Here is a 22,975-nt window from a genome sequence, read left to right on the forward strand (position 1 = left end):
TATTTTGTGTTTTTGATCTTGCTGACAAAATACGCAATTACTTCTGAGGTTTTTCTAGGATGATTAATTTCTGTGACGTCGCTGACCTGAATGATATTCCCAATTTCTTTGATTAATTTTTTTATAAAATTACTTTTGCATTCATCAAAAAATTTCAGTCTCTGATCAGACTCAAACTTTGACAAAGCAATTCTTTTGACTCTATGGTTGACTAGCTAAAAAACTTAAGGGGTTACGTTAATATTGAAGAAAAAAGCATATAAAAGTATAACATTTAAACAATATATCGTCAGTTAAATCAGCATTTGTCGTAACTTCCTTTTAACAACTTTTCAGGAGACAAAATTTTCAGTTCAGCTTTATTTTCCTTAAAAATGAGCCCCGAATGCGATACTTTTGATTCTAAATAATAAAAGTGGTACTAATAAACTGTAAGTTAACTCTAGAAAATCTTTATAAAATGATTTAAAAGCTGAGATATTGACATATATGCCCGATGAAACACAATAAGATTTTATCGTAATTTCCATCGTTTATAAAGCCGTAACTTCCAATATATGGAAATCTTAGAAGTTACGACAATTTTCAAAAATGCATTATATCAATTTCATTTACTCTTGTGATAATAAGCATCTTTATTTGACTAGATTAATTAATTAAACTGTTATTCCTCCTATCTCTAAAAAAATTTATTTCATAAATTTTATTGAATAAATTTTGTGCGCCGCGTTGTGTATTTTGCTCTGAATCAATGACAGATGGGCAGAGATTTTTACTCACTTTTTTCTCACAAATATTGAATTAAAATGATTTAATATCGTATGATTAGCACTGTCTTTGAATATTTGGAAAAGTATGTGAACGTTTTGTTGAGAAATATTACAATTTTGCTGCAAATTGCAAGCCACACAAATGAGCAAAAAATGGGCAAATGCTGATTAATGAAAATTTTGCATAAAAATTTGTCGTAACTTCCCCAAAAATTAATTAAATTTATTCACTTTATTTTTTATTTATTTTTTTGCTGAAGAGTAAAACATATCAAGAACATTTTCTTAAGTCATTCGGAATAAAACATTCTCTCTAAATCAAATTATTGATTGAAAAATATTTTTTTTAAACTTCTTTTAAGGTTTTGGGTATTAAAATCCAGAATCCACTAATCCAGAATGGAGTTTGAGACTCTTTTAGGTTTGATATCCGTATCTATTTATATTCTATTTGCACAGTCTTTTGTATATTCTTCCGCGTAACCTGGAAAAAATGTATGGGCTCCCCCTGTTTCCCGTGGGTTGTTCCTTGATCAAATTGGCTAGAGTTCCTCGAAATTAGTTTTAGCCTCTACATCAGGGGTGTGCAAAAACCGTTTGAAACCGAATAAACGTCAAAATAAGTTTGTTCAGGTAGCGTTTTGATCATTGTCGTACAAGTTTCATTTGACGTTTGTTCGGTTTCAAACAGTTCTTGCACACCTTTGCTCTACATACTAGAGAAATTTATGTCCATATTTGACAGTTTTTCTGTCAAACTGTAAAAAAAAACTTTTAAAAGTTTTAACGAGTGCCAGAGGGAGAGGAAGGACGTGGTAGGCGCGAATACGGTGAGTGCTTATGAAATTCAGAGCGTAAGGAAAATTGATATACGGATAAAAATTAGAGCTGTAAAATTCAAATTGAACGTCCAAATCGCATTTTGAAATAGAAGGATTAAATTATAATAGAAACTACGCAAAGAAATTTGATTCAGAGGGAAAAAGCAATCAGAAGAAGTGAAATTGAGGTTAAAAACGACGGCGTCCCTATGAATCCATTCAAGAGCAGGCAGCAAAAGCCCCCACCGGCGAGAAATGTTGCAAACTTTCCGATGTGGGGCCAGCCAGAGGATATCGGAAGAGAATTAGAAGGAGCAGCGAACTGGGAGCATGAAGTAATCAAAAGAGGAAGGAAATATTTGATGGCAAAGTCCGTAGAAGGAGAGTCGTTGGCACGAGCGCCTCCATATCTGGTAGAGGAAGCATTTAATCATGTAGGAGAGGTGGAAAAAATCGTTCGTAGAGAAAACGGGAGCATCTTGATCACTGCCAAAACAGCTCAGCAAGCTGAGGAACTTAAAAAAATTACAAAAATTGGGAACATGACAGTGAAAATAGAAGAATATGGAGCATGGAATCAATGTAAGGCTCTGGTTAGAGATGAGTACATGATATATTGGGACAAAAAAGAGCTGCTTGAAAAACTTGCGAGCCAGGGAGTAGTGGAAATTGAGAACATCAAGAAAAAGAGAGCGCCAATACAAAATAGAACAGATAATGTGCAAGGGTCGGAGAACCAGGAAGAAATGGAGGCAACCCCACTCTTCCTGTTAACCTTCAACACACCGGAGAGACCATCTCATATAAAAGTAGGATATCTTAACCTACCAACCCGAGAATTCATCCCGAACCCTCTCCGATGCTTTAAATGTCAGAAATTTGGGCACAAAGGCTCGGGATGCAGAGGGATCGCAAGGTGCTTTCGATGTGGGGAACCCGGACATAGTGAGAGATGCATCGGTCCAATCAAGTGTGCAAACTGCGGAAACGGGCACTTCGCGTCATCCACACAATGCCCGATTTACCAGGAGGAGATGATAATCCAGAGAATCAGTGTGAGGGAGAGAATCACCCACAGAATGGCAAAATACATGTACATGGAACAGAAAAATGAGAAAAGTTATTCAAATACAACAGCAAACGACACGACAAGCCATGGACAAGAACCAGAGCACAACCCAAATAGCATCAACAGAGAACAAAATGAAAAGACTGACCACAACGACAATCAAGGTGCAATGCAAACTTCTGAGCGCATAGATATAGTGAGGGAAGAAGGCGAGGAGCAACAAATTGAGAGCATGCAATCTCTAAATCCGGAAGATGCAAGAACTGATACAGAAGAGCAGGAAACTGAAAGGGAGGACAAGGCAGACAATACTGATGCAAATATATCAAACTCCTCTGAGTTCGAAGGTTTTGCAACATCCGAAGAATTTCTTGACAACACTCTGGAGAAGGAAACAGAAGAACAGCCACGGTCTGCTGAACAGTACGGAGTTACAACAAGAAATGCTGCCAAGGCAAAGAAGGAAGTCAAAAAAACCAGTGGAAATCGCGTGAAAAAAATAACAAAGAAGAAGTAATGATGATTTTAGTGCAAATAAATATAAGAAGTTTGCGTCATAATAAGGACATTTTAGAACACTACCTAAATGAAATTAAAGCAGATATAGCGATTTTAAGTGAAATATGGACTAAAAGTGATGAAAAAATTAAGATCTCAGGCTACTCAGTATTTTTAAATCCAAGGGATGAAGGACATGGAGGAACTGGAATTTTAGTTAGAGACAACTACAATGTTAAGAGATTAGACAACACGGACTGTTTTCCCATAGAGACATGTGAGGTGAGTGTGAATTTTGAGAACAAGACTTTAAACATAATATCTTGCTATATAAGTCCTGAGAGAACCCCAAAAACAGTAGAAGAAAATCTAGTGAAACTAATAAATAAGTATGATAGGAAATGTAATGTGATTATAGGGGGAGATTTCAATGCACATAATGAATTATGGGAGAACAAATCAAAAAACGATAGAAGAGGAAAAATAGTATCAGATTTAATATTAGACTCGAATTTTACTTGTCTAAATAACGGAGAAAGCACATACCTAAATTTACAAAGAGATATAAATTCAGCCATAGATTTAACTTTTGTATCTCAAGACCTTTTAACTAATACATTTTGGAGCGTAGATAAAGAGAATTTAATTACCGATCACTACCCAATAAAAATAGAAATAATATCAAATGAATTTGTAGGATATAAAAAAGTAAGGAACAAAATTAATTATAAAAAAATAGAAGAAAAAATCAAAAAAATAAATTCAGAAGAAATTCATGATATAGCAACCGTTGAGAAAATCCTAGAGAATATAATAGAAGAGAGCACTATAGTAATAGATGAAAGTAATAACAAGTACAAACCGAAAGCATGGTGGAATGAAACTATTGAAAAACTTTGGAAAATAAAAAAAGGAAAAAAGAAAATTTATAATAAAACTAAGAACACTTTCACACGAAATGAACTCAAAAAAGTATCTTGTAAACTCAAAATCGAAATAAGAAAAGCGAAAAGACAGGCATGGGATAAGTTTGTACAAAATTTAGATCTGTCCATGCCCGCCAGACAGTTATGGGAAAATATTAATAAATTCAACAAAAAAAGATCCAAGAAAAGAAATAACCTATTTGAAGTAAGAGAAAAAGGAAAAGAATTTTTGGAAAAGAATTTTAAAGCAGAAAATGAAGTGGATTATAACGTACACAATGAAATTATTGTTACTGAAGAATTCTGTGATCTAAATGAAATAATAGATACAATCAAAAGTAGTAAAGATAACGCACCGGGAATTAACAAAATATCTAACAAGATTCTAAAGCTAATGCCCAAAGAAATTCTAGAGAGTATAGTTAAAAGTTTCAATGATCTATGGAGAAGTCAAAAGCTACCTGAAAATTGGAAAAAAATTAAAGTAGTACCTATACCAAAGCCTTTTAAAGACCATACTTGTATTGAGAACTTTAGACCTATATCTTTAATCAACAATATAGCAAAACTATTCCATGCGATACTAAAAAAGAAAATTGAAAAATTTGTGAACGATAAGAAACTGCTACATGATAATGTGTATGGATTTAGGAAAAATACAGGAGTAAATGACTATTTGTTAAACCTAGTGGAATTTGTTAACAAGAATAGAAGTAAAAATATGAAGACAATTTCTATAGCTACAGATCTAAGTAAAGCATTTGACAGAGTAGATACTAGAATACTAATAAGAACATTAAAAAAAAATGAATTTTCCGCCAGAATACACAAACTGGATAAAACAATTCTTATTAAACAGGAAAGTACACATAGTAGGGAACGAATACACAGAATTTATTAATACAAATTCAGGATTACCTCAAGGTAGTAAATTGAGTCCCTTGCTTTTCAACTTATATACTACCAAGGTGCACAAGTTAAATTCAGAACATTGTAAAGTAATGCAATTCGCAGATGATATCACCTTACTAATAGCAGGGAGGAATGATGAAGAACTAATAAGTAATGCGAAAATTTACTTAGAAGAATTTACAAAGATAATTGACAAACTCAAATTAGAAATAAACACAGCAAAATGTAATTATATGATTTTTGGGAACTTTAAAGATAATGATAACATAGAAATTAAAATCAATGAGAGAGCTATAGAAAAAGTTAATGTACAAAAGATATTAGGAGTTATTATAGATAAAAGACTAAATTTCAAGGCTCATATAAGAAAAATTAAGGAAGAATGTAAACCGTATCTAAACCTGTTAAAGATATTTAGTAACATGAATGGGGGAGCGCATCCTAAAAGAATGTTGGAAGTATACAATGCACTGGTTAAATCGAGAATAATCTATGGAGCACCAGTAATACAATATGCAGTACCAGAAGAAAAGTTAGGCAACCAACTGCAGATAATCGCGAACCAGGCACTAAGAACAATCCTTGGTTTTGTCAAGTCGACGCCAGTAAACACTATACTAGCAGAGAGCGCAGAATTACCTATAGCAATGGAACTTGAAAATACTACAGCTAGATATATAGCTAAAAAGAAAATGATGGACCTTCGAATCCCCGAGACAAGAACAACATTAGAAATTATGAGATCGCATGAATACATACAAGACATCGCAAGGGACAGAAAGAGTGAAAGAATGCCAGACAACCTAACAATCAAAGAAGAGTTAGTTAATAAAGTGAGCAATAAAAAGGATACTAGCATAGAAGAATTGAGAGCTTACGCATATGAAACTATAAACCAATATAAGGATCAAGAGCGAATATTCACGGATGGATCCATCATTGACGAAGACACAGGAATTGGAATATTTTTCGAAAAAACGGAAGAAGTGTTAAAGTGCAAAATAAAACAAAAAATATCGATCAAAGAAACAGAACTCATCGCAATATTTATTGCAATCAAACTCAGTGTTGCAAAAAAGGCGGAAGAGATAGTCATATTAACAGACTCCAAGAGCGCATGTTTATCACTTTTAAAAGAGAGTAAAAAAATATACGAAAACAAAATTAAAGAAATTGTGAGCGCTAATAAAAATACAAAAGTTACCATACAATGGATCCCTGGGCATATAAATATTAAAGGAAACGAGAGAGCTGACAAAGCAGCTAAGGAAGCAACGAAGGATGGGATATGCATCGAATGTAGCTTAAGTAGAAAAGAGGTGGACAGAACAAGAAAAGAATTTATGTGGAAAAAATGGACAAATTTGTGGAAAAAAAATTGTGAAACTAAAGGAAAATTCAACCATGACATCAGACAGGGAATATTAGAAAAAAAACTATGGTTCAAAAATATTAATTTAAGAAGTGATCAAATAAAAATAATCCAAAGGATTAGAAGTGGACATTGCTGTGACAAAAAGTTCCTAAAACTAATAAAAAAAGAGGACACAGAATTATGCGATAAGTGCGAAACCGTGGAAGATATAAATCACATAGTGATCCAATGCAGAAAATTTAATAAGATAAGAGAAAACTATAAGTGCATTAATAATGAAAAAGTGAGCATAAAAAATATTCTTAAAATAGCAAATGAAAAAACATATAAAGAGATCTACAAATATATCAAAGAAATAAAAGTGAGCATATAATAATTCAAAAACTGTGATCGTATAACAACAATAAGTGATATAATAATAATAAGTGATATAAAAAAAGAGTGATAATAAACAAGAGACAAATAAATTAAAAATACAAATAAAATAGTGAAATTAGTGAAGTACATGGGATAACGGAAAACCTAAATTTGAACTAAGTGAACAAAAGTGGCTATATGGACCCGAGTGAGTCCGACAGCCTTACATAAAACAGAAGAAGAAGAAGAAAAGTTTTAACAAATTTAGGAACCTCTAGGAAGCCTTTAAAACACTATAGAATTTCCAGATATCCGAGTCACGAGGCAAATAGACACTCCACTGACGAAAATTTACTTAAGATTCCTTATGGTGCTGGCATACCTTTTTTTAGATTATGAAAATTTCATGAAATCGAAATTTAAATATTTTCCCTTCTTAAATTGTTTAGATAAGTTTATCCTACTCTTTCACACTCTTCTTCTTTTGAACATCACACCAAATTTAATTTAGTTTCGTCCAATTTTGGGTTCGCAAGACTGGGATACACTTATGCAAATCTTTTGAGAAAGAATGGGTCGCGAATTTTGATTTCAATTCAATTCAATTTCAATTTCAATTCAATTTATTAGATTACCAAATAGGACAAACTGTCCTCTGTACAATAATTGTCCCTATACAATTAATTGTCTGTGATTTAAGGAGTGCGTGGCAGTCACAAATTTCATGAAATTTGATAATTTCATGAAATTTTTTTGTTTTAAAAGGTATTCGGGAGCCATTAGATTTGGATTGTAAAAATACCTAACGTCTGAAAGGCACTTTTAGAGAATTTTATAAGTTTCTTTAAATCTTTGTGCTCCTTCTATCCAGGAAATTTGGGAAAATTTTGATAGAATATTAGCAAACTAAAGGTATTATTATGAGGCAAGGGAGCACATTAAAAGAAACTTATTGTTCCTTGTACTCCTGTACTAACCACATCTAAGTCGCTAGTCGAACAATTTGAATTGAATTGAATTTACATTTAAGAACATTCTTCAAAATATTTCCGTGGGAAGTATGTTTAAATATTTAAAAAAATAAAATTTAAAAAGCAAAAGAAAAATTGTACAAAATAATTGCATGGGCCACATTAAGAATCTCACCAACAGTAAACTACTATAGGCTTTATCACTAAAGTAAAAAAAAATTAAAGCATTGACTCATTTTTAATTTAAATCTTTAGTGTCTTAAAATATATTTGAGTCTCATCGTGTTATTTTATTGGCTAAAACTTTGAATGCAAAGTGATAAAATAGTCATTTACTTTACATGTCACTCGCTCCTTCTAAATTACAAGGTACTAACTTTTAAACTTTAGTGGACTTGGTCTGAAACACGTTAAAAATTTATCACTCTACTGCAAAAAGCAGAAAAACTCAATTAAAAAGAAGACAATAAAAACAGTAATAAACAATTCATCAATTTTCCTCAAAGTATATCAGGGTCTAAAAGTTAGCCCCATATGATTTCCATGGAGTGATGGAAACAGTACAATCTTACGACGACGTAAAATTCAAAATATTTTTTAGAGAATTTGAGAATTCTGAAATGGATTACATTGGAAATCTCATATGCCATAAGCTAAAGCAAGCTTTATAGTAGTTGTGCTTAGAAGTTGAAATAAATAATAAAGATTTTGTGTATATAAACAAGAAAAAAGCTGAATGAAACAAGTAACTAATATAGAGATAGAGTCAGTGACCCGAACTCAATCCACTTTTCTGTACCAACTACATAAGATCAATCCGAATGACCATAGAAATAATCTTGTCATAGGTAGCAAGAGATGATAGAGATAAATTTTGTGATAAGATGTGACTCGTTGTTGGGGAGCAAAATTAATCAACCAAATTTATAATCACAGTATTGATGGATTGATTTGTTGTTATTTGGGGCATTTATGGTACAAACAGCAACAAGTGTATGATTAATAATTAGATTTTGACGATTTGGTCGCGCGGTAAATATCTTTATCATAATTTTGCACATGTTTTCCTCTATCATTGTGATAGAGGCAGCAATTGCTTCAAAAACAAACACACGCCTTCCAACTTCGTGGAAAAATTGCGAGAAAAATATAAAGTAGAAACACTAGAGGCTCGTCACATTAATCAATGAAATCTAAAAAGATTCATTATGTCTCTGGGGATGCAAAGGTATTTTTCCACTCTTATCTACTCTTGATAGATCATTTTCCCTCGCCACAAAGTAGAGTAACCTTAACAACAAGCAAAAGAAAATTTGCTGGTATAACTTGTTTTTCCTTAATGGACTTTTAAAAAATGGTGCCAATTATAGACTGTTTTCCAGCTAAATTGCTATCTTGCAAATTAAAACATACATCATACAATTAATACATGTACCTCTTTTTGAATCAATCTCATACATGTAAAAATAATTAGAATATATTGCTAAGCTTTTACAAAAATATATTTTAATTTGATATTGCAAAATCAAATGATATGTCAAATACAAATTGATTGTTGATTGATGATCAATCTTTTAAAAATATTTCTGCAACAAAGCAGTAAAGCTGTTAGTGATGAGCTTGTTTTAGCTTTTAAAAGCTGTGAATAATACTTAAACTTCGCAGATAACAGTTTCTCTGGGTATCGGATCAAAAATAGACATCACTCTGTTCGATGGTGGGCTAAACGGTTTGGGTTAAACACTTGCACATTAAAATTTTAATGTGATTCACATTAATTGTCGCTTGTGAGCGTCCAAATATGTTATTTGTGTCTTTGAGTCACTTGATATTTGGGGTTTTTCTATTTATTGATAAAAAAGTGGACTTGGACTGCAAAAATAAGTTTAAATTTACCTAAAGCATAAATATTTTTCACATTAAAAAATTAATGAGAAAATCGCATTAATTTTTCGCATTAATGCTATAAATCAATTTATATCAAATTTTGCGGGTCAAGTCTTTTATCAACAAATAGATCAAATTTTCAATATAAAATGATTCAAACACACAAATTACACATTTGGACTCTCACCAGCGACAATTAATGTGAATCATATTAAAATTTTAATGTGCAAGTGTGATAACACAGTAAGATAACGACTTGTGATCTACGAGGAACCCCCTTTCTTCCAGATATCAAAAACATTCCTATTTTTTTTTATGAAACCACTTTTTGACATCTTGATTGATAATTGCTTAAGGACGATGTTTCATTTTCCCACGACAAAGACTTTCAATCACTTCTTCTAAGGGTTTTTCAAGGTCAAACTTAAAATAATTTACTTTAACTAGTTTACGATTTTTATACGTATAAAAATACCTTCCATATATTTTTTTAATAGGGTAAAATGAGGTAATTTAGAACCATTTAGAATTTGGGACATTTGAGATTTTCTCATTGTTTCAGATGAGCAAAGAGAAAATAAAGACCGCGAAATAGAAGAAAAAGACGATTAAGAAGAAAAGGAACAGCTTCTATTCCTTTTGAATCTCTAAAACAGTGCGAAAATCTAAATGTCCCAAATTTTAAATGGTTCCAAATTACCTCATTTTACCCTACATGCCTAAAAGAATTAGAACATTTATGATAAAGTATAATTAATTATTATGAAAATAAATGGTGATAGTGATAGAATTCGCCAAAAACCCAAAGCAAAGGGGAAGATTGATAACACATTTTTCTACACCATGTATGAGAATAACAAAATTAAAAAAATCACGAGTTTTAAGAAAAGGAACAAGACAAAAATTGTCTTTAAAAATGCTGACAAATTGTGTCACTTTATCGCTCTAAAAAAATTATTACTGCCTCACTCTTCATTCACAAATAAGCGATTATTTTATGAAAAAAAAATCACATTTCCCCAAGAAATCAATGTTTTCATATTCTTGATGAACTAAACAAATAAAACTGATGATCTCAGTGGCGAATTGTTTTTAAAAGAAGTGTGTCAAATTTGACAAAAAAAGTCTTTTAGGTTTAATATATTGGGTTTCCACAGAATTCTCTTGCTGAATTCAATTGCTTTGTCAGGGGGAAAAAGTCACGTGAAAACAGGTTGAATTAAATTACTGAGCTTGAAAGACGTAAAATGCTTCAGGATGATCAAGAATCCACAAAAATGGGTGTATTGGTGCAGTTTTGCAATGAAACTCGTCTGAAAGAGAAGCATTCTTTTTCTGCAGAGAGATCAAAAAATAAAATTAAAAAAACACAATCCGGATTACAAAACAAAAGGCAAAGTTAACAGAACAAGAACTGCGCAGTGCATCCCAAAATTGGAATGGGATCAAACCTAAAAGGGGTAGCAAGGCATCTTATCTTTGCATAATGCTCGAAGTCGTGATTCGGAAAACTTAGATCATTATGACTATTATGATCTATAAATCATTTAATAATTGTGTGGATGAATAAATGATTTTCTTTATGTATGGCATTTCAGATAATCTAAAATCCAAATTAAAATTGTAATTGAATCCAAATTGAAATTGAAAAGTAGCAAAGTTTGACTATAATATACATGTAAAAATTAAGTAATGAAAACATTATTCTTTTGACATTTAAACGATTTAGGGTTGCCCAATGCTATAACCACTCTTTTACCGCAATATTACGTTATTTTTACCTGACATAATTTTTCTGAAGGTCCTTCCGGTGACCGTCGGTGAATTTGGTGCAACGCAACCCAAAAAATCAAACACATAACTTGTGTTTGATTATGTGTTAGTCATTTGTAAAAGTTTTTTGTTAAGAGCTTTTCAGAAAACCAAAAAACTTGGAAAATTCAAATAGATTTTTGTGCAGATTTTAGGGATTTTAGGATGTTGCCATATAGAAGGGCTTTTAATGAATCTCTGAAGCTTTTTTTACATCTGTTTAAAGTTCAAATTTAAAATAATCAAAATTGGTTTAGAACTGAATTTTTCGATTTCTTTAAAGAAATGTTGCAAAAAAGATTTTGAGGCACAAAAGAGTATTTTCAAATCAATTTGATATCTTTACCTAAAATTATCCAAATCAGATTCAATAAAACAATATTTTTGTAGACTTTTCAAGAAAAGTCGTTGCGTATTTTGTCTTACAACATTTTTGGGACATTTTCAAATTTAAGCGCAATTTTCCCAAAAAAAGCTTAAAGAACATTTTTAAACCTTTATCTGAAGTCGCCAAAATCGGGGAACAAATGGAGCAAATAGCAGAATTTCCTCAAAGAACAGTCCCTAAATGCTCTTTTCCAAAATATCTAAAGATTTACAGTTCTAGAAAAAAAATAGTTTATTTTTCAATAAATCTAAATTCATAACGACTGTATTGAAATTGTTTTTTTTGTGATTTGAATTAGTATAAAACAGATGATAAAATAATGTCATGCTGACGACTTCATTTTGTTATTTGGGAAGTAAGACCATCGAATTTCGGATAAAAATTAGTGATTCATAAGATATTCGTAACAGATTAAAGCGAAATTATATCAATCCACAATTCAAAGACCTTTCAATTAAATCCACAATTGTCTGAATCGGTTAAGAAATATGCTGTGTATAGAGTATTTTAAGCTTCAATCTTGAAAAAAATCATAAGACATGTTCAACTCCATTGGAGTACGATGAATTATCCGTTTGGACAATTTTTAAAACGTAGGGTAAGTGTGCCAAATTCCGGCCAGCTTGCAATTTCGGCCACCTTTTTTGTTCCTCGAATTTCCATGAACTTTTAGATTTTACGTACTCTAGAGGTTATACAATGCATAAGAATAACAAAAAATGTAGCTTCGACAAACGAGATGACGTGAAAAAGGCATTGGAAGAATTCCTGAAGGGCAAGGAAATATGAGAATGAAGGTGGCCGAAATAGGGCACCAAAGCTATGTCTACATTTTTATTTATTTTAAAACTACTAAGTATGATTTTGGAGTAAATAAAGACGATAAACTGTCAACAAGGTTCTAAGCAACACTCCTTAAAAAGAAGTAATAAAAAAATTAATTTCTATTAAAGATATTACATTTCAAACTTGAGACTTTGGCGCTTGCATGCAACTATGCCGAAATTTGGCACACTTACCCTAACCGAAATTAGAGAAAATCGTTGAAGACATTTTCAAGTGTCCCCAAAAAGGCGTGCAAAGAAGAGGGATAACATTTTGTCTATTTTGCTTTCTTCTCAAAGTTCGAGCAACAAAAACAACGCAAAACCCAATTTAAAATCACGAGTTTTTTGGAAAATAAACATCGATATTGTATGTATTCATACTATGATGATAAGCATTGTCTTCACTAGACTGCAATATTTTGTTCTCTAGCTCGTAGTGCAGTATCGTACCATCATAAGAAATGCATTAGTAAAAATTTCAACTCCATCCCAGATAAAGTGTGATAAGGAAATAGAGGGATAGAAGAAAGAAATGTGATAAAGTATTGGAGTATCCCTGACGAATTTGAGTTATTATTTCGTCCTTGTGTCCAAAAAATATTGTGGACAAGTTAGAGTACTTGAAGACCAACTTTGATATGGATCTCTTGTATTTTTCTTTCATACATTATGTATTTAGCGATATTTTGCAAAACAAGCCACTACATTCAAATGGTAAATAAGACTTGGGCATTATCTAAGTGTTGGTGAGATGGGAAACGAAAGTTTCAATCTTAGCAATTTTCTGCCTTTGGTGGCAGTTCAATTTTGTGCTTCGAATCGACCAAAAGTGATCGGCTACTCATCAGCAAAGATAACTTCCAAGTTTAAAATCAATCGCAAATATTACATCTCAATATTTCAAATAAAGTGTTTTTGAATAGTTAATTCGCAATAAAAGTGAGAAATCAGATAAGTTCATTTTGTTATTTCCTTTGGGAATCATTGGAAAAAAATTGAGAAATTGAGATAAAGTTGAAAAGAAAAGATTACTGCTCGAAAGTGACCTCAAAGTCATAAAGAAGAAAGGTGAGTGTTAATTATCCTCCTTATTAGCAGCTCTTTTTCCCTTCTGCATTAACATTAGGGGAGAGTGAAGCAATAATTGTACGCAATTTAAAAAAAGTTAATTGTTATACAAAATTTTTAATTACAACCCTCGAAAACAATCCTGACTAAAAATGTTACTATTTAGTTTAAAGAAAACTTAAGGGCTGAGTCAGTAAATAAATTTTGAAATTCAGTGTACTTTATTTTTTTCAAGATTTCTAAGTCCTTTGGTTTTTAACTGACTTGTTTTTTTTCTTTTAATATGTTTATTATTTTTAGTAAAAATCTATTTAATATTAAAGCTGTTTAAAACTACTTAATATTTAATACATGTTTTTCTATAAAATAAAAATTAAAGTAGATTAATAACTTAAAAAATATGTCTTTAATTTATTGAAAAAATATAAAAATGATAGTGAAGTTTCGGTAAAACGCGAGAGGACTTTAAAACATTTATAAAATAAAAATTAATCTTACATTACTAAATTTCCTACAGAAATAATTTTGAAAGTAGTGAAAATAATGATTTTTGCAGAAAATAAAGAAGTAATTTTTATTTGACTAAATTAAAATGTAATTAATCAATTATATTTTTTTTAAGATTAACAAACTCAATACAAGTCATTAAACTACAGTTCATTTAATTTGTTTTAAAAAACAACCCGATACAATATATAAAAATATGTATTAAAAATTTTCTAAATTTGCTTTCAAGAGATTTGTGTCTCAAAAGTCAAATGTATGTATGTATAAATAAAAAATCAAATAAATAAATTAAATTATCAGTAATTTAATCAAATAAAAATTTCCTCTTTATTTACTGGCAAAATGATTATTTCTCAATTACAAAATTTCTTGTTTGGAGTAATAATAAATCACTATTATTTATTACTATTATTATGTCAATAAAAGCAGTACAATGAATTTTTGAATGAAATATGAAAAGATCGAGACTACTTTCAAATTATAAATTATAATGCTAATGAGTAGTTTAATTAAGTTAGTGGAATCTTCAAAAAAGTGATCAACAGTGTGAAATTTGTTAATATACAACTAAAATAATTCCATTGAGGGGTTTTAATTTTAATTTGAAAATATTTGTTGGTCTTTTGTACAGTAGGCTCTCTCTCAATCGGGCATATGGGGCAAAATTTTATCCAAATTATCGAGAGATTTGGGCATTTTTCCATAAAAAGCGCTTACATTTAAAGAATCGCGATAAAACAAGGGGAAATACAGCGAATTTGAACAAATTTGCTTTAAAATCAAACGTTAAAATCGTTAACAAAATTTTGTGCTCGATTGAAGAAGAGCCGATTGAGCGAGAGTCTACTGTAATTAAATTTTCTTATTAATATTGATAGTTTTCTTCAACTAGCCTTTTTGAATCTTTTGAATACTGAAATGAAGTTATTGACCATGAATTTGTAAAAAGGAATCATCGCATAGGGAAAGACTTTCTTACTTTGCACACACTCTAGCTTTGAACACTTCTTATTTTTCCCATGACTTTAGAGAACCTGACTTAATTTTTCAAGAAATGCGTGACTTCAGACAAGTTATTAAAATATGCCATAAATAGGTCGGATTTATTAAAGGAAATTAATTAAGGTGATAAATGAAATTCTCATAACAACTCTTTCAGTAACACAAACAGAATCATCTAACAAAAAAGAATCACTTTAAAACACTCAGTTGTTTACAAATCTGCCCTTATATAAGCGAATTAGCAGTAAATGTAGCAGTACATTAGGTCTTGCATACATAAATCTTTGTGTCTAAGCAAGAGTAATTTTTGTGGAAATTTTTACACATGCGTCATAAAAATCCTCAACATTTTGGATAACCTTTTGAATTGGCTCTGGAAAATATTAATAAGATCATTTTTATTGGCGCCAAATTAAAGAAAAATCCCTCGGTTGGATTTAGTTAAGTAAGGCGATAAAACTGCTGCCTCGTGCTTTCTAGAAAAATTAGGAGTGTGTCGTTATTTCCAGCATAGAATTCGTAATGGTAAATATTATTGATTTTTTTGTTCCTGAAAGCGTCTCAACAACACACGAGAGAAACTCCCTAATCTAAAACTGACTTTTCAATATCGCAATAAAAAAAAATGAGTGTTGCTGAGGCAACAAGCAAGCCTCCTAGAAGTCACGAGTAATCACCCCAAAACTGATCTCCGGGGATCACGATGAGAGTTTGCCTCCTAGAAAGGTCACACTTCCTACCAATTCTCTCTCCTCACCTCTCCCTGATACAGAAAAAAAGAGATTTGATGAGCTCAATTTGAGAAGCTGCTGAGAGGTGATAATTCGCCACTTGAATCAGCAATTGGTCAATTTCTTTATGCTTTAGCTGAGATTATGCACAATCTCAGCTACTGCAGTCTGTTGTGAAGTGAAGCGCTACCTCGTCAGACAAAGCTCAGGAATACGTTTTGACATTCATACATCATCGTTATCATACATCATGACTTTAATGTAAGATATTGCTAGAGCCAGAGGATTCAGATAATATACACTGAGTTCCTCTATATTCAGGCGTTTGGAACGGAAAAGGATAAAAAAAACCTATGCGAGAAGAGGAAATTTTTGACATTCTCTTGTATTTGACAGCTGTCACCTGAATATTGAAGAGCTCTATGGCTATTTGCCCTATTTCGACATAAAAAAGTTCCTATATCTTTGAACATTATGATCATAAATAGGGAAAATCTATTTATCTGTGTATCTATGAATTCATACAAGTCTCGTCCTCTGAAGTCTAATATTTTATTTAAAAAAAAAGACGGCGTGTTCGGTGCTAACTCGTATTCAATGTTGCTCCGGTTTCCCCTATGCTTATTCAAAAATAAATCCGTATAGGGTAAGTGTGCCAAATTCCGGCCAGCTTGTAATTTCGGCCACATTTTTTGTTCCTCGAATTTTATTGAATTATTAGTTTTTGCACACTCTACATATAATACAATAAAAAAAATAACAAAAAATGTTGCTTCGACGAACAAGATGATCTAAAAAAGACATTAGATGAATTCCAGAAGGGCAAGGAACTGTGAAAATCAAGGTGGCCGAAATAGGCCACAAATATAATGTCTACATTTTTATGCATTTTAGAATGTATTAAGAGTGAATTTAGAGAAAATAAAGACGATAGACTGCCTACAAGGTTCCAAGGAACACTCCTTATAAAAAAGTAACAAATAAATTCAATTTTTATTAAAAATATTACATTTCAAACATAAGACTTTGGCGCTTGCATCCAAATATGCCGAAATTTGGTACACTTACCCTGTACACATAACTTCAGCTCTATATTATCAAAATCCGATCATCGGATGCATGAAAATCCATGAAATCCATTATCCATTAAATAAAATAAATTTTTAGAATATGAATCGAAATAAAAGAAATCATTTCTGAAATTTCAAAGTTAAATAGTTAGAAAATTTTTCGATTTTCGGTAATATTTTAGTGTGAGTTTGAAACCTTTACAACCTTTATAAAGTTTAATTACATTCCGCTCATACTTGTGTGTTCGAAGTTGTATGCTGTCAATTTTGACTAGAATATATCTTCCTTTTTCTCTTTGAAGAAAAAAAAATATTAAATCGAAATTCACATTTCTTTGTCTCGCAAACGTTTTCTATATGTCCACCCCTTTTTTTCGCACTCAAAATTGGATAAATTGAATTTGTTGTGACGTTAAAAAAAGAGTATGAAAGAGTAGGATAGACATATCCAGAACTTTTCAAAAAGCACAGACTATATACAGAGAAAAAATATCAACTCATCAAATTAAATAATAAAGCCTTTGACACAATTTTTACATCAGAAAACTTTCATGAAATCAAATTTCACAATCCTTTCTTTCTCAAATCTTTATATGGCTATCTCTTTCTTTCGTACTCTTCTTCTTCTTTTGAACATCACAACAAATTCAATTTCATTCAATCTAATTTTGAGTGGGAAAGAGTATGGTGAATTTTGATTTCATGAAATGTTCGGATCTAAAAGACATGTCGGAGATTTTATTATCCAATTTGATTAGATTTTTTCTGTATGAGCTGTAGGTAGTCTTCATACAAACTAATTTAAAATAAACAAATCAGGGATATGTTCAAATAAATGAACTATGGAATTCTTTGGGTTCAAAATTCAACACACAGCCAATTTTGAGTTGCAAGTATCCTAAAGTTGCCTAAAAAGAATATCAGCTACCATAAGATTGTCTGTGTTCATCAAAATAAATAGCATTTTTTTTGCTGTATACAACTGCTGATTCAAGCAACGAAATTGTTGCTGAATTAATTTGCGTGATCTTTCACCCCATCAGCATCATGTTTACTTTTCTTCTATGCAGCAATGCCCCTTCCATTGTACGCAATATCGTTTATTTTTAAATTTTACATGGAATTTCGGCTTTTCCAGAGCCCCCAGCTAGAGAGAAGAATCCCCCAGAAATCATTGATCTTTCTACCATTGGAGTGTCAACAAGTGCAGATAGTAGAGAAGTGATCAAATGTCGACATTGGCTGAACTGAACAACATCAATCGCGAGAGAAGACTCCGCGAATTGACAAAGACATTCCGTGGCATCGAGAGGCCCCTGAAGAATGCCAGGGGTGTCGATTCCCTGGCGGATTTAGTGACAGAATTGCATCGTGTATTTGAGAAGGATCATGTTAATATTGAATATGTTAATCACTTGATGCTCAGCTATAAGTCCAATCCCGTGGATTGGATCAAGTTTACCTCATTCGACAGATTCAGGTAACCAAAGATTTTTTTTTGCTCGAACTCGGAGATATTGCCAGATATGTAATTTATCAATTTAATGTAAATTTTGTGCAATTTTATAACTTTTAAAATATAACAAAAATGATTTTTCGAAGTTTTCCATTTATTACCGAGACTAGGTATTCCGTGTGAGATATTGATTTTAGTTTGTCAAAGGAACCCCCATAAGACAATAAAAACTTAATATAATTTCCCTCTGCATCGTTTCTGCACTTCTAAAACCATAATTTATTGATAAAATTAGCGAAATCTGATTTTCGAAAATGATTTTTAAATGTTTCACCGTTACAATAGAAAGAAAACTTTATTTCCAATTTTCGAAATTAATTTATGCAATTTAATTTATTTTCAACATCCTTAATTACCCTATTGGCTCAATACAGGTGTAGTTCCTCCAATACAACTATGCAAATTTGAAAAATAAATTGAGCAAATATTTAGCTAAGTTTTTAGCAAAATATCAGCGATTTTTTAAAATCTTTTTTGCAATTTTTTGCATTAATAAGAAATAAGTTCTGTATGCTGAAAATTTTATTCTCAGCCATTTTCAATTACACCTTTTAGGTCAGGAAAATTCATGAAATTGAAATTTACATCTCTTTCTTTTTTGAAAGCTTTGCATACGCCTAGGGTAAGTGTGCCAAATTTCGGCATAGTTGCATGCAAGCGTCATAGTCTCAAGTTTGAAATGTAATATTTTAAATAAAAATTGATTTTTTTATTCTTTCTTCTGAAAAAGTGTTGCTTGGAACCTTGTAAAGAGTTTATCGTTTTTATTTACTCTAAAATCATTCTTAATACATTTTAAAATGAATAAAAATATAGGCATAACTTTGGTGCCCTATTTCGGCCACCTTCATTCTCATAGTTCCTTGCCCTTCGGGAATTCTTCCAATATCTTTTTCACGTCATCTCGTTTGTCGAAGCTACATTTTTTGTTATTCTTTTGAATTGTATAATCTCTAGAGTACATAAAATCTAAAAGTTCATGGAAATTCGAGGAACAAAAAAGGTGGCCGAAATTGCAAGCTGGCCGGAATTTGGCACACTTACCCTATGCTACTCTTTTGCACTCTTCTTATTTTTTTGAACATCACTCTAAATTCAATTTAGTTCAGTCCAATTTTGAGATCGAAAAACTCTTATAGACTTATGCAAATCTTTTGAGAAAAAAAGAGACGCGAATTTTGATTTCATGAAATTATACTGAGCGGTGTGCCGAAGGCAATAGCATCGAAATCACAATTTCGAGTATTCCGTGAAGTCTTCTCAACTTTATCATTTGCATTTTTATCCGTTACAGAGTTCATTGAACGCAATCTTTCCATATAAGGTATCTCTTGGAAGTTAATTAACTCCCAATAATTATGCTTTGAGCAATTTGCTAATGATGAAAAAAAGTGCAAGAGATAGTAAGTATAAAATGCGGAAGAGAATAATTGTCAAGGAGATTTCACTCCATCTGATTTTTCCTCTTTGGCTATATTTTCTCATCTCGTCCATGTGATAAGCCACACTTGGAGTACCTAGAACCCACCATCGCGTCTTGAACCACTTAATTTTCTCATTAGGCCATGTAATCAATGTTGAGTGGGATTGATAGAGGAATTATCATTTGAAGAGACCGCGAAGAGGAATATGATTGATTTTATTGGAGTGTTTTCCACTCTTGAGTTATTGGCAGAATAAATAAGATTGCTCTTCTCTGGGCTAGGTACACACGCAACTTGGTGGATTCGGGAAATGGAAAATTCAATCTAATGATACTGTGCTGGGGCGAAGGACATGGCTCTGCAATACACGATCATGCAGATTCCCATTGTTTTATGAAAATGCTTATGGGAGAACTTCAGGAGGTGCGATATGCCTGGCCAACAAAGAAACTTCTGGATTTGGACGAGGAAGTAACTGCTGATATTGGAATCTTGGATGAAAATGGAAGTGGATTCAGCAAGGGGGAAGAACTCAAGGAAATATCACGAAAGACTCTTGAATTCAACGGTGTATGTTACATTAATGGTGAGTAATAGTTGATATGATTGCATCATTAGATTTTCTTTTTAAAAATAAAATAATTTGCTTATCAGATACTCTGGGATTGCATAGAGTTGAGAATCCTAATAATTCAAATGTAGCCATATCGTTGCATTTGTACTGCCCACCATTCAACAGTTGCAGTATTGTAAGTATTTTTTTTATTAAATTCAGATAAGGGAAGAGTACCCCGGATCGGAATGTTAAGAGACATGCTTCATGTTTAGTTGAAAATAGAATCCACAAAACATTATTTGGTATTTTTATGTATGCTAATTGATACATTAGTGATCCTTTTAACTATATCTGTGCTTTTGAATTTTTAATTTTTACAATAAATTAATAAAAAATATGTGTAATTGCAAACTTGCACTCTGTACCTCGGATCGTCAGGAGTTTAATCAAGTGTCTCAGGGAAAATTGGTTTTATAAATTAAATCTGATTTAATGCACTGTATTCTTGTGAGAGTTAAAAGGTAAAAAGTAGCTAATGATTTTTAATAAATAATTTAATTTGGAGTAACAATTTGGTATTAACCTGACGATCCGAGGAACACTGCCGATCGCTTGTACTCTTCCCTTATAAATCTCTAGACCTAGAGCCTCAATAAGGCAACATTTTTAACTAAAAATCAGTGTTGTTGCTAAGAAAGGGAACAAAGAATTTTAAGTGAATGGTACAATTTCATTTCGAATATATTTTCTAATAATATGTCTTAGTTAGAAATTTAATATCTTGTTGCATTACACTGATAAAAAAAATGAACAAATTGATCCATATTTGATCCTTTTGCAAAGGATGGATCAAATTTCGAACTTTTAATACACATTTATCATAATAAAACATGATAATTTGATCCATCCTTTGCAAAAGGATCAAATTTGATCAATATGATCCTTTTATTTTTACCAGTGTACACATTTAAGTTTTATTTTTTCACTTGTGAATAAATTGAGAGCAATTTTTTCTAATATTTTATTTTTAGGAATAATAAAAATTTCATTACGTTTTATGCTCAGCGCATAATAAATTTTGTTTGTAAATATGTTTTCAAAATTTCCTGTGAGAGTGAGCGAGATGACTAGATCTAGATCTCACTCACTCTCACTGAAATGTCAAAAACATGTTTACAAAACAAAAGTTATTGTGCGTTGGGCATTACTACTGATTTTTTTTTTCAATTTTACAAACAATTATATGATATTTGTCGATATTCAAAAATAAGAAGAGAAAAACGATACGTTCAACTCAAAATCGCCTTCAAAATTCACTTATTTTCGGCTTTAAATCACACTTTCTACTGTTTTGCAAATTAAAACAAATCATTATATTGAAGCTCGATAGAAGATAATAAGCTAGCTTTTGTTGACTAAATTACTTTACTTTCTTTCAGTTCAATAAAAACACGGGAAAGCGTACTTCATGCAACGTCACATTTTGGAGTAAGTACGATGAAAATTCCGGAAATGGAGATTCCTGTTGTAAGAAATAGAAAATTGATCTATCTCTAACTTTCTGACTAGTTTAAAAGAAAAACAATTCCATAGGTGTAAGAGTAAAGGTACTGTGTGACAATAATTGGTTAAGAAAACGTAAATATTTAATAAAATCGTATACAATAAAATCATTTTGATTTTTTAATTGTTGTCCTCCATGTTGAATTTTAATGGAATTTTATGAATAATAGCAGTTTAAAATACATACTACGGAATGGGTAAGTAGAACATTTTCATAATAAATCAATCTTAATTAAATTTATATGTTTAAACTTCCCTACAAATGGTTTTGTTTTTTTTTTTACCTATTTTGTACAAAACATTCCAGGTGAGCGTATTTTTTTAATTGCGATTATAATAACTGTGCTAGATTTGTAATTAATATAACTAATCACGAAGTTAAACATAATTAATTACTGGCTTTGGCTTAACTTACGGCGAGGCCTAGACGTAGCCTTTAACAAATACATTAATTATGAAATTAAATTTAACTTTTTAACAAATTCTTTGATTGTAAAACACTGTGTCATTGACGTTTGAAACGTTTCGAAATAAAATAGAAAGTCTTCCAGACTATCTATTTTAGTTAGAGCACACTTGGAGAATTTGTAACAGAGGGTGGATAAAATTTATCTCAGGCATGAACCACTAGGAGAAACTTCCCGAGACTCACCGGTACTTAGCACAGTGGAGTGCATTTCGAAATCCCCCCGTATAGAAGACGCCGAAATGTCCATAGGAATGTTCTATTGCAAAAGAAATCGAAAAATTACAAAAACAAGTGAAAAAGGTTAAAATTACGAATTAATTGCATTGAAAAGTATTATCCATTTCTTCATTTTTACATTTATTGAGAAACATAGGAAAAATTTAGTCATTACGAAGCTTGGGTTGGGTTGGGATAGTTCGAGGCATTCTATGAGGTCTTAGTGTTCGCCAGATTTGA

At 31.4% G+C, this 22,975-nt stretch overlaps 1 protein-coding gene across 1 annotated transcript; it reads left to right on the forward strand.

Moving 5' to 3' along the window:
• The first annotated feature begins 13,056 nt into the window (after positions 1-13,056).
• On the forward strand, positions 13,057-22,157 carry LOC129800856 (cysteine dioxygenase type 1). The gene is made up of 5 exons (XM_055845558.1): positions 13,057-13,681; positions 18,130-18,471; positions 20,213-20,517; positions 20,586-20,680; positions 21,927-22,157. Exons 2-5 carry the CDS (start codon positions 18,221-18,223, stop codon positions 22,023-22,025), a joined length of 750 nt encoding a protein of 249 aa, XP_055701533.1. The 5' UTR covers positions 13,057-13,681; positions 18,130-18,220; the 3' UTR covers positions 22,026-22,157.
• Positions 22,158-22,975: the final 818 nt, after the last annotated feature.

Source organism: Phlebotomus papatasi, chromosome 2, assembly GCF_024763615.1.
Source record: "Phlebotomus papatasi isolate M1 chromosome 2, Ppap_2.1, whole genome shotgun sequence".
NCBI classification, from domain to species: domain Eukaryota; kingdom Metazoa; phylum Arthropoda; class Insecta; order Diptera; family Psychodidae; genus Phlebotomus; species Phlebotomus papatasi.